The sequence below is a fragment of the Lacerta agilis genome, chromosome 1, assembly GCF_009819535.1.
Source record: "Lacerta agilis isolate rLacAgi1 chromosome 1, rLacAgi1.pri, whole genome shotgun sequence".
Taxonomy (NCBI): domain Eukaryota; kingdom Metazoa; phylum Chordata; class Lepidosauria; order Squamata; family Lacertidae; genus Lacerta; species Lacerta agilis.
In genome coordinates this window covers 78,721,194-78,733,524 of record NC_046312.1, presented here as the reverse complement: position 1 = coordinate 78,733,524, position 12,331 = coordinate 78,721,194, and the positions used below count along the sequence as shown (strand labels likewise).

The following is a 12,331-nucleotide window of genomic DNA, read 5'->3' as shown; positions in this document are numbered from 1 at the left end:
TGATGTGCTTTCGAACTGCTAGGTGGGCAGGAGCTGGGACCAAGCAACAGGAGCTCACCCATCACAGGGATTCGAACCGCCGACCTTCTGATCAGCAAGCGCCACCCGCGTCTTTCTGTTCTTAAACACATACAAATACCTGACAAGGGTCACAGTAAAACACAGGAGGACAATACATGGATGTCAGTACTGTATGTATGCCCAATTCAGAAGTGAATGCCTGAAGCATGACAATTCCACACTAAACACCTAGTGTGGAAGCACCTGCAAATCCAACAGTAAAACAATTAGAAGGAATCATTTATTTCATCTGATAATTTAGGTTTCTAATAAGTCCATGAAGTACAAAAATCTGGGAACTTGTCATAATGGCACAATAGCAACTAATAAATGAATTGTTCAGAGATACCTGGATTTCCAGCAGCTCAACAACTCAGCAAGAGGAAGCCAGGGGTGGGGTGGGGGGAATTAATAAAGTACCCAGAATGCCAGACAATTCAATGCCACAATTAAAGTTTAAACTCTTGCACTGAAAACAGAAGCAAGAACGGCTGAAGATCTCAGTGGAGAACAGGCCACCACACAGGTCTGGATCACAATCCTTCCTGTTTGCTGCTTCATTTATCTTCCTGTAGCAAGGGCTGTAGAAAAAGAACACCAGAAGTAAATAATAAAGCTTGATTCCATAAGCTTTCTATCTCACTCTCAGAGATGTTAATTTTTCCTTGGATATTAAACTCTCTCAGAACATATTGTCTACTGTTTATGATGTTCAGTCTAGTCCTCTTGCGGAGAAAATTCAGACCAGGTCTCTAGGATTTAGCTCCCATACTGTTGCTCCTTTTGCCAGAGATAAGTTCTACTACTGCCGGTATACACATGTGTCATTCTATGTCTGCGTTGTCAAAACAAATGTTCTGCAATATAAACCCATGGAGGCTATGGGGGAAGAGGACAGAGAACTGTTGGAAACCAGTCAGACTAATCATTAATCATTAATCCACAAGGAACATGTCAAAAACACGCCCCACTGTTCAGTTCTTTCCTTCGTTAGGGTGGTATGCAATAAACATTTTTGCGCATGGAAAAAAGTATTTGATACCCTACTAAATTTGCCCATTTGCCCTCTGACGAAGAAATGACCAGTCCACAATTTTAATGGTAGGTTTAAAGTCAGAGATTGATGTGCATTATAATGAGTGAAATAAGTATTTGACCCCTTTGCAAAAGATGACTTAGTACTTGGTGGCAAAACCCTTGTTGGCAATTACAGAGGTCAGACGTTTTTTGTAGGTGGCCACCAGGTTTGCACACATCTCAGGAGGTATTTTGTCCCACTCCTCTTTGCAGATCCTCTCCAAGTCAGTAAGATTTCGAGACTGATGTGTAGCTACTCAAACCTTCAGCTCCCTCCACAGATTTTTGATGGGATTAAGGTCTGGAGACTGGCTAGGCCACTCCAGAACCTTAATGTGCTTCTTCTTGAGCCACTCCTTTGTTGCCTTGGCCATGTGTTTTGGGTCATTGTCATGCTGGAATACCCATCCTCGACCCATTTTCAATGCCCTGGCTGAAGGAAGGAGGTGCTCACCCAATATTTGACGATGCATGGTCCTGTCCATCGTCCCTTTGATGTGGTAAAGGTGTCCTGTCCCCTTAAGCAGCAAAACACCCCCAAAGCATAATATGTCCCCTTCCATGTTTGACGGTGGGGATGGTGTTCTTAGGGTCATAGGCAGCATTCCTCCTCCTCCAAACACAGTGAGTTGAGTTGATGCCAAAGAGCTCGATTTTGGTCTCATCTGACCACAACACTTTCACCCAGTTCTCCTCTGGGTCATTCAAATGTGCATTGGCAAACTGCAGATGGGCCTGTACATGTGCTGTCTTGGGCAAGGGGACCTTGCGGGCTCTGCAAGATCTGAGTCCTTCACAGTGTAGTGTGTTACCAACTGTTTTCATGGTGACTATGGTCCCAGCTGCCCTGAGATCATTGACAAGTCCGTCCCCCCCCCCCTGTAGTTCTTGGCTGCTTCATCACTGTTCTCGTGATCACTGCAACTCTACAAGATGAGATCTTGCATGGAGCCCCAGATTGAGGGAGGTTGACAGTTATTTTGTGTTTATTCCATTTGCGAATGATTGCACCAACTGTTGTCACCTTATCACCTAGTTGCTTGGCAATAGTCTTGTAGCCCAATCCAGCCTTGTGCAGGTCTACAATCTTGTCCCTAACATCCTTGGACAGCTCTTCATCTTGGTCATAGTGGCTACTTTGGAATCTGCTGGATTGATTGCTTCTGTCGACAGGTGTCTTTTGTACAGGTACTGTAATGAGCTGGGATTACAGGTAAGACCTCTCCCTTCTAATCTCAGCTCGTTACATACAGTGAAGATACCATGTAGCCTGACATCTGGCTGGTTGATAGGGGATCAAATACTTATTTCACTCATTATAATGCACATCAATCTCTGACTTTTGTCTTCTGGGTTTCTGGGGTTTTTCCTGTTGTTATTCTGTCTCTCACAGCTACAATAAACCTACCATTAAAATTATGGACTGGTCATTTCTTCATCAGAGGGCAAACGGGCAAATTTAGCAGGGGATCAAATACTCCCCCCCCTCACTATATCTATATCTATCTATATCTATATCATAAAACCAAAAAACCCACAACCCATAATCTAATGAAGTTTAATGTCTCCTGTCCATACTATCGGTCAGTTCTTGATGGGCTATACTCATACTATGTGTTATTGTTCCCCCTCTCCTCAATTAGTACTTCCCCATTAGTACTTTATAGAAACCCTCTCTGACTTAAGGATAACTGTGGTCCATTATGAGCATTTGCACAGGTATTTGCTTACTTGTGTGCACGGCCATTAAAAGAAATATAGATACAAGTTTTCTTATATACCAGATTTACGGAAAACAGCAGATTTTTTTAAAAAAAAGAAAGGGAAAGGAAAAAAGCATATATGTGTTATGAAACTTCCTGCGGGGGCAAGTTGTGAGACTGACCCCCAGGGCGGGACGAAGCCTCTGTGCCTTCCTGGCTACTCGAGTCCAGGGGCACATTAGTAATATGTGATTGTTCCCAGCTTCAAGAACAACACACACAAGCCTTTAAGGCTAAAACCTACTTTATTGTAGATAAAGTGCAGAGTATGCTTCTGCGTAGCCAGCTCCGATAGTCAGAGCTGTCTATAATACGTCCAGCATCTCTGAGCCAGAACAGAAAGTAAAGATACAACAGTACATTACAATAACATCATGTGTGTGGGAAGGCTAGTATGACCAGTGGCTTTCCCACAGGATGAAAACATGACTCATAGTCAAGTGACCTCGCTTCTTGCAGCTCGGTTTGTAATAATATCACAACAATATGAGGTCATACTCAGCCCCACCAGAAGCCCATTGAGAACTGCCTTGTCATCAGAAGTAGAGGTGATTATGAAAACATGACACCCAGCAAAACATCATCACACATGTATGTATATGGGAGTCACCCACGTAATGTGCTTTAGTACATTCATATTTGGGTAGCATGTGGTTTTATGTTGGATTTTTCCCCTTACTGCATTATCTGTGTATCAGGTAAATCTGAATTTTTGGGAGGTGGTGCAAGTTTCTACTTGAAGGAGAATAAAATCATATGGATGACAGGGGGGGGGACATGTAAACATGGGATGCACCAAATCTACTTGAAACTCTTGTGTGTACACAGCGAAAATACACTGCTCTCATCCTAACAACAGTTGAACAAGAGTTTCATTTTCTGGAAAAAAAAGTCTTCCCCCATCCCTCTGCTACTTTGTCCAAGCTAGTACACACTACCATTTAAACTCAACAGACATAAATTACATAAATTACAAGCCAGTATGGTGTAGTGACTAGAGTGCTGGACTAGGACCAAGAAGATCCAGGTTCAAATCCCCTCTCAGCCATGTAGCTCAGTGGGTGACTTTGGCCAGTCCCTCTTAGCCTAACCTGCCTCACAGGGTTGTTGTTAGGATAATTTGTAGTAGGGGAGACAGAAAACCTTGTGTGCTGCCTTGAAGGATAGGCAGGAAATAAAGGTAAAGGTAAAGGGACCCCTGACCATCAGGTCCAGTCGTGTCCGACTCTGGGGTTGCGGCGCTCATCTCGCTCTATAGGCCGAGGGAGCCGGCGTTTGTCCGCAGACAGCTTCCGGGTCATGTGGCCAGCATGACAAAGCCGCTTCTGGTGAACCAGAGCAGCGCACGGAAACGCCGTTTACCTTCCCGCCGGAGCGGTCCCTATTTATCTACTTGCACTTTTACGTGCTTTCAAACTGCTAGGTAGGCAGGAGCTGGGACCGAGCAACGAGAGCTCACCCCGTGGCAGGGATTCGAACTGCCAACCTTCTGATCAGCAAGCCCTAGACTCTGTGGTTTAACCCACAGCGCCACCTGGGTCCCTAGGCAGGAAATAGTTGTAGTAAAATAAATAAATCTTAAAGGTTAATAATAATAATAATAATAATAATAATAATAATAATACCACCTCTTGGGTATCTTGCAAATTCATATCTGGACGCTTCCATACTGGCATGGCAAGGGCAAACAGCACCAGTAGCCCAAAGACCAGGATCAGCATCCCCAGTATGTTGGCAAACCATGCCTCTGCAGGAAGCTGAGAGTAGGGTGTGGTTGTGTTCGTCCTAAAAGTACAGACAAAAAGCAAAAACGCTTGATGAAAAGCCAATAACACCACAAACACTTCCCCAGAGACCCATAAAGGGAAATATCTGGATAGTGCCAACAATCTATATTAAGCTACGTGATCTCTTTCACCATATGTAGCTTTGCTCCAACAGCCATTCTGCTGTCCCAGACACCTAAGTAATGCATTTGGGCTTGAGGCTGGAGCACATCTTATATTCAATGAAACGTGTAGAACGACCTATTGAGCAGAACACTTATCTTCACATTACAAGCCTCCAGACACTAGCTCCACATTCCCATCTGCTGCTGCTACATGTGGCTTAACCGCCTTCTTAGGTTCTCCATCGACTCGTGGACACATTTGCTGAATGTTGCTGAACTATATGTTCCTTATTCCTGGTCTAAAAGCTGTCATTGCTTTCAAACTTCATAATGACTGCTATCAATCCGGACCAGGCTGAGCAGCTTCCTCTTCATCCCTCATTATTTGTACCCCAGAAGACTGCCAACTGTCTCCAGTATAAATAACCAGCAACATATTCTCCATTGTCTTTTTAGCACGGACTATCCCCCCCCCCCCCCAGTATCAAGCCCTCTCTGTTTTGCTACTCACAGTTTGAAGAAAAGCTTCTCATTGATGCCTGAGATGCAGGCGGCCACAACTAAAGGGAGGATGGCAGAGCCAAAGAAGACATGGATGGGCTTGTACAAGGCTCGGAACCAGGTGGGAGCCCAAGGCAGCAAGAAAGAAGCAAAGCCCATGGCCCACTGGATGGAAGAGATAAGAAATTGGGATCTTTTCAGAAACCCATATTGGAGGAGGGGTCCGGCATGGTATCTGCACATGGACTGAGCACAAGTAATGCAGCAACCAGATTTGCAGAAGTATTTGTTTTATTATATATATATTTATCAATGATTTTTATTGATTTTAATATACACATATAATTACATATAGTAATTACATAAAATAGCTTATATTCTGTAACTAATATCGACTTCCAATCTTCCATGTTCTGTCTTCTTTAAATCAAACTTTTATATTTCACATTCTTATCCAATTTTCATAATTTAATAACTAATCTCTCAAACTTATACATCTAATGTTCTCAAAATATACATAATTTGTTTCCCTTTTCAAACGTCTACTTTTCAAACGTCTACCTTTCCGTTCTATTTCCATTTGCTGAATTTCCCTTCCCGTTATGAGGTTTATTTCCATATTAATCTACTTTACACATCTTCTCTATATATGTCATATAATTTCCCCATTCTTTTCGAAAAGCTTCGTCACCCTGTTGCCTGATTTTTGATGTCAATTTAGCAATTTCCATGTATTCCATAATCTTTTGTTGCCATTGCTCAACCGTTGGGAATTCCAAACCTGTGCCAACAACAGTCTTGCCCCAGTCGTTGCATACATAAACAATTTTCTGTCATTTTTTCTTATATTGTCACTCAGCATTCCTAAAAGAAAGGCCTCTAGTGTTTTCCTGAAGGTATATCTAAAGATTTTCTTTAGTTCGTTATAATTTTTTTTCCCAATAGGCTTTAACCATATCGCATGCCCACCACTGATGAAAGAAACATCTGGAGGGGTGAATGTTCCCCACACCTGATGCAAAGTATGTGCTCTGCCACAAAGCTGCAGCTTCTTAAGTTCTTACCCACCTGACAGGAGAAAAGCAGCACAGCACCAAGCCCTAGCCAGCTGTGGAGGGAGTACATGTTGGCAATGCCCTGTTTGTTGTGATATTCAAAGACGGCCACCAGTCCCAGGACAATTAGGATGAATGCTGCCAAAGTCAGTCCTGCATGCAGCAGCTTCCATGGAAGCTTGGGCCCCGACCAAGAGAAGGGCACGCGATACACTAGCACCGCTGGAGGAGAGAGAGGGGGAGAAGTCACTAGAGCCAAGATGGCCCAGGCACCCTCCCCACATCCCCCCCAAAATAGCCAAGTCACTGATTCCCAGGTTTGCTCGTTTTGTATACTGCCATTCATCCAATGATCTCAGGGTGGTTCACAGCATAAAAACCCAAGATAAAAACCACAAAATACATAATAAAATAACCCCCCTCTCACAAACATACTTAAAAGGATATATAGGGTGTTAATATCAGTTCTGCTACTGTGGCAGGACCAGGAGGAGGGGAAATCAGAAAAGGAATGGATCCTCTTTTCACTTACCTGCACCAGTCAAGACCAACATTCCTGTCACCATGAAAACTGGATGCCAGTTAAACATCTTAGAAGAACCATCCCAGGCAAAGCCACCAAGCCAGTGTTGGGTCCAGTAGACTGTGAACACCACACACAAGATCCCCAGAATTCCCAGTAGGATTGAGAGAAGCAAGAATGAGACTCTGGGCACCATTCTGTTCACAGGGAGCACACCTGAGAAGGCAAGACACCAGCTAGCTGTAAAAGCTACCCAACCATCTGCTGGTTCCGGCACCAGCAAGGTTTTTGTCTCCTCCCTTTCCTTACTACCTAGTTCTGCTTTCCTCCCTTCAGCAGAGAACTGCTTTTCTGTCACATAGTTTTGTAACCCAAAATAGGGTGGAGTCCAAGACGCTGGGTCAGAGGAACTAAATTCAATAATATGTCCACCACAGACCATGAAAGATCAAAACTTCACAGCTAAATGGAAAGTAGATCTGGAATTTCCCCAGGCTGGTTAAGGCAATTCACATTCTAACCACTATTCTCTCAAAAGTCAAGGTCTGCAGTTACCAACAGTGTGTCCAATGGGATAACACACCTCACAGACTATATCCAACTGTGTCAGCAGGGGCTTCTAATGTCTGCAGCCCCTGTCCACTAAAAGAAGGAGGCTCAACAGCTTCCTTTGGAAAGTAAATGGTACTGATGATTCCATATTTCCCAAAGCCAAGTTGCACAGAAACACCACAGGATTACACATGTTACTGAAGAGAAAGTTTCCAGGGAAACAAAACAGTCCCGTGGTTGTTGATCGGGAACCAGAACCTGCAATGAATTAATCACATGATCTGGCAGGATGCAACTCCAATTTAGTTAAATCTAGTTAGGCAAGAAGATACCATGTGTTATGTCCAATTCTGATATCCAAGGCTCTTCTGTGAACCAAGGCAAACTTTTGTGTAAGCAACACTGGCACTCATAAAGTGAAGTTAGATTGGCTACTACTGGATCCAACTGAGCCATATCTGAGTTTCAGCCAAAAACAAAGGTCACTGCAGCCAATTGCATAAGAAAACAGATAGCCCAGCATTAGTTTTCAAATTTATTTATGAACTGCTCCCACAGTGAAAGGTGTAAACCACAGACTATTTCTACCAATCCAGCAGCCCTACACAGATGCTGCACCTGCAACCACTGGGTCCTGGAGGGAGACAACTGTCACAAGATCATCCCAACTTCTGCTTTCAAGACAGAAGTGAGAAGTTTGCAAAGTGTGTGCATTAAAATATTATGGCAATGACTGAAACATTGCTCTTCACAGTGCAAAGGTGGGCTGGAAGTTAAGTGAATGACAATCTAGGGTCTTTCTTTCTTTCTTTTCTCTTTCTTTCTTTCTTTCTTTCTTTCTTTCTTTCTTTCTTTTTACAAGTCTCTTGTCTAACTGCAGCCAGACTCTCCTCTTCTCATGAACTGGAGAGCTCTACTGAAACTTTTGTGCCATTAACTCACCACGTACACCAAGAGGAAAATGTGCTGATGCATAAGTGAAAGCTGCTGAGCAGCTGTGTCCTGTGTGATTTCTGTGGGGGCACGGCCCACAAAAAAATTGTTTAAAGTTGCCAGTTCAGTTTGGGGTCACACCCATACCATACATTTACATTCAAAACTAATGGCTTCCTCGAAATAAGCTTGGGAATTGTAGTTTGCCTCTTATCAAGCTACAATTCACAGCACCCTTAACAAACTACAGTTCCCACAATTATATGGGGAAGTTTTACAGTTCAGGAGGGCCCTGTTTCTACCATTGCTGCCACGTTGGATTCAAACTGTCAGCCCACATTGTGCTGTGACCTCCTTTTCTCCTGAGACTCTGCTTCCCACCCAAAACTATTTCCCCTCTTGCTTCCATCAGTCCACTGCAACTGAAAAATGGCCTTTTGTCTTACTACCTCTCTAGAAGGAGGAGGGGGCTCACACCCTTCTGCTGTCCAGCACAGAGTAACTACTGTGTTTTTGTTTGCTAATATGGCATGCATTTTGGTGCTTTTATATTTTAAACTACCCTGTGATCCTTGGATGAAGGACAGTATAGAATTGTTGTTGTTGTTGTTGTTGTTGTTGTTGTTGTTGTTGTTGTTGTTGTTGTTGTTGTTGTTAATATTCCAGAGGTTCAGTGCTCGGCAGTTTTAACTCCCCAATTCTTGATTAATTCTAACTTTTATTGGACCCAGTAACTTAGAGAGTCTCTCACCCCACAAATTCATAACAACATACTGTACACACACACAAAAAAACCCATCAATAGATTTAGAACAAAGTATTAAAACTCCCTTAGGAAAGGAAGTGTAAACATCAAGGGTAAGTAGGTGTAAGATAAGAAATACACATAGGAACTACAGCCAACTTTGGAAATGTTTCACTCAAAATAAGGTTTTGCTAACATGTTTTGACCAGCTACCTGACTAGAATCGTTTATCTTTATGATCAACCTTTTTACTTACAGTCTCCTAGCTTTACTGTTAAGTATCAGCAGGTTCAAAGGGAAGAGCAGAAAATGGCCACTGTAACAAAAACTAATAAACACTGATGTACTACCATGCAAAAGAGCCCCTTTTGAAAATCGCACCAGGTGGTTGCTACTTTTGCTTTCCTTTGCAAAGAGACGAAGGACTTTAAGCACTTGTGGGTCGATATTTAAATTAGAATCGTTTCTGGCATCGACTGGTGAACAGATTTAACTTGTGACAAACTACCCCGTCTTTTAGCTTTTAATTTCATTGTATCTCGGTTTAATGAACATAACGGCAGCCAATGCAAAAAACAACCCTGGATGGGAAAGAATGCTAAGCTGGCACTACTTATAGCTGGCAGTCTCTCGGGGTGGCGCTGGCAGTGAAACGCGGCTGCCGACAGCTTACCGCGAGGCGCAGAAGTGTGCAAACGTCAGTTCCATATTCAGGCTGCTCCCTCATGCGTGCTGAACAAGGAACCAACTCCAGCCTCATAAAGTTAACAATAAAGCACAAAGTCCCGTGACGTCCAGTGCTCTGCCGCAAGAAAGCTGCTGGCATTTAAGCGATAAATTGGTTTGCTGCGGCAACAGCCTTCGTAAGCAACATACAGTACAGTTACCTTACACAACTGGGGCACCTGCTGCTCTCCAGGTACTGATAGACTACAACTCCCATCACCCAGGCCACCTCCCCCTTGTGGCTGAGGCTGATGGGAGCTGGAGTCCAGAAGCACCTGCAGGGCTGCAGGATCCCCGGTCCCATTTCTGTTCAACTAGCACACGAAACATCGATTGGATCCAGGCGAAGCTGAACCCACAGCAGTTCCAGAGAGCAACTTGCAAGGAGTTTTAGGCACTGCGGGTTCTGCTGCCCAGTGGCACACCCCCGACCGCGCCATTAAAGCAACATATGAGGAGCAATGAGGAAGTTACACTTGCTAGACATCATAACGTATAAATGGGTAGCGGGATCGCCCCTTGCAGGGAAGCGCCTGGGAACAGCCGCAAGAGGGATTGCGCGTACACAAGGATCAAGGTTTGCTTTCGCGACCCAGCTGCGGCCGCGTATCCAAAGAACCGAGAAATACAAGCAACAGCTCACACCTCGCTTCCGCCTGAGTCGCGGGGAGCGCCGGGAAAAGTAGTTCCAAAGCTCCAGGTCCCCTTCAGCTCCATCGTCTCTGCTCATGACAGGAGGCACTCAAGACAGGGTGCCAGAGTCTAGGCGCAGTTTAAGGCACTGTCCAGCCAACGCCACGACGGGTTTCAGGGAAACGTAGTTTTCTCGGCAAGATCTGTACAGTACTGTACAGTATATATTGCTCGGCATGAATACGGCGGGGAATCGAGCCGGGAAAGTTCTAATTCAAGGGTGCTTTACAAGCCTCTTCGTTTGCTTCTGCCTTTGCAATGTACCTAGGTGCACCCGTCATTACGGTTTTCCCTTGCGTCAAAGAGACGAGGGACTTCCTGGATGCCTAAGTGCCCGGCAAATTGAGCTGGTGTGGGTATATTGCAGGTATGTATGCAGGTGAAACGCGTCACGTGACGAAGTTTTGACTGTCACACACCAAGAGCTGAAGGCAAAGGAGGAGCTTGTTATTATTGTAGACTGGCAGCGGCGTTAGGTGCCCCTTAATCTGCTGAAATCGCGCTGCAGGATTTCACTCTGTACTAGCTGTGATATCAAAAGAAAAATAGATTTCCGGTGGTCTGATTCCACTGGAACAACTGTCTGCATTTTTTAAAACTGAGGCAGTAAACACGGATTCATTTCATCAAATGGTGGAATGCCGCTCCAGCTGCTGTAAGTTCCAGTTTAGTGCGCTGAAGGAGACCGAAGGGAAGGAAGGAAGGAGAGAATTCTTTCTTTCACACCGAAGTGGTAATAATCCACCAGAAAAGCTCAAAAGCCAGATCAGCGGCAAAGGGTAAATAAAGGCAAAATCAAAAAACAAAAAACACGCCCTCCACGCCATGTATCATACAGATAGAGAAATAGAGCACCAGCGGTCGTAGTCTGCACGCGGAATTTCAGCTGCTCATAGAAATCAAAGGAGAAATTGAAGATTTTACTTTAGGTATACAGGTGAAACTCGAAATTTAGAATAATCGTGGAAAGGTTCATTTCTTTCAGTAATTCAGCTTAAAAGGTGAAACTAATATACAAGATAGACTCATGACAAGCAAAGCGAGATATTTCAACTCTTCCCTCTCCCAAAATTGTAAACCCAAGACTTCATGCAAGGGCAGGGCAACTCAGGCCCAGCAATTCAGGGCTAGCCAGTGGGGCCCAATTTGAAGCAGTGGGGCGCAACTTGTTTTTTTTTTTGTAGGGCCCCAGTTCACACAATCTTGTTTGTCCTCAGTAACCAAAATTATATTATCAACGTATACAAGCAGAAAAGTTGTTTTTCTTCATTTGCAAGGAATCATACAAAACAAAGTGGCACTAATAAAGAAACGTTCCAGTGTGGCAACAGAAAACAAACTAAAAATGCTTTTGCAGTTGATCAAAACTATCCAGCAAGATCAAGTTATAGGAAAACTGGTGCTATTAACAGTAATCCTTCTGGTTGGTTAATTGGTTTGGCAACTTCCAGGCACATGATGTGTGATGCACATGTGCCCATCAAGCTGTGGGTGGGAATTATCCCTCCGTGTGTGGTGCTGTCAGGAGGGGGTCGTGCAAATGCTGCGCGTTGTGCAGAATGGAAATATTTAGGTGTGATGTTTTATCCATGGATGCAGCTTGCAGGGGGGAAATTAGAGAGGGTGAGGGAGCATGGGTCCGCTGTGGGGAGCGGAGAGCATTTATTGCACATGGGTGCCTGTCTGCAGAAGGGATTTGTGCTGCGGAGCTGTTGTGGAAAATGCCTATGTGGTTGTGTTGACAGGTGTGCAAAGGAGGGGTGCAGAAGCTAAAGGTATCAGTCTATATGGCCTTTCCAAAGGTTAGGTTGT

The 12,331-nt window shown here is 44.2% G+C and overlaps 1 protein-coding gene across 3 annotated transcripts; it reads right to left on the bottom strand.

Moving 5' to 3' along the window:
* Positions 1-282: 282 nt before the first annotated feature.
* On the bottom strand, positions 283-10,602 carry LOC117051155 (cytochrome b ascorbate-dependent protein 3). Of its 3 annotated transcripts, none has more exons than XM_033157293.1 (6): positions 10,472-10,602; positions 6,880-7,086; positions 6,361-6,569; positions 5,303-5,457; positions 4,529-4,685; positions 283-641 (listed from the first exon to the last, which is right to left on the bottom strand). In XM_033157293.1, the coding sequence occupies exons 1-6, from the start codon at positions 10,554-10,556 to the stop codon at positions 618-620; spliced, it is 837 nt and encodes a 278-aa protein (XP_033013184.1). In that variant the 5' UTR covers positions 10,557-10,602; the 3' UTR covers positions 283-617. The 3 variants fall into 3 exon arrangements, with proteins under 3 accessions (XP_033013184.1, XP_033013193.1, XP_033013176.1); XM_033157302.1 differs by lacking the exon at positions 10,472-10,602 and adding an exon at positions 9,774-10,160; XM_033157285.1 differs by lacking the exon at positions 10,472-10,602 and having other exon boundaries at positions 6,880-7,405.
* Positions 10,603-12,331: the final 1,729 nt, after the last annotated feature.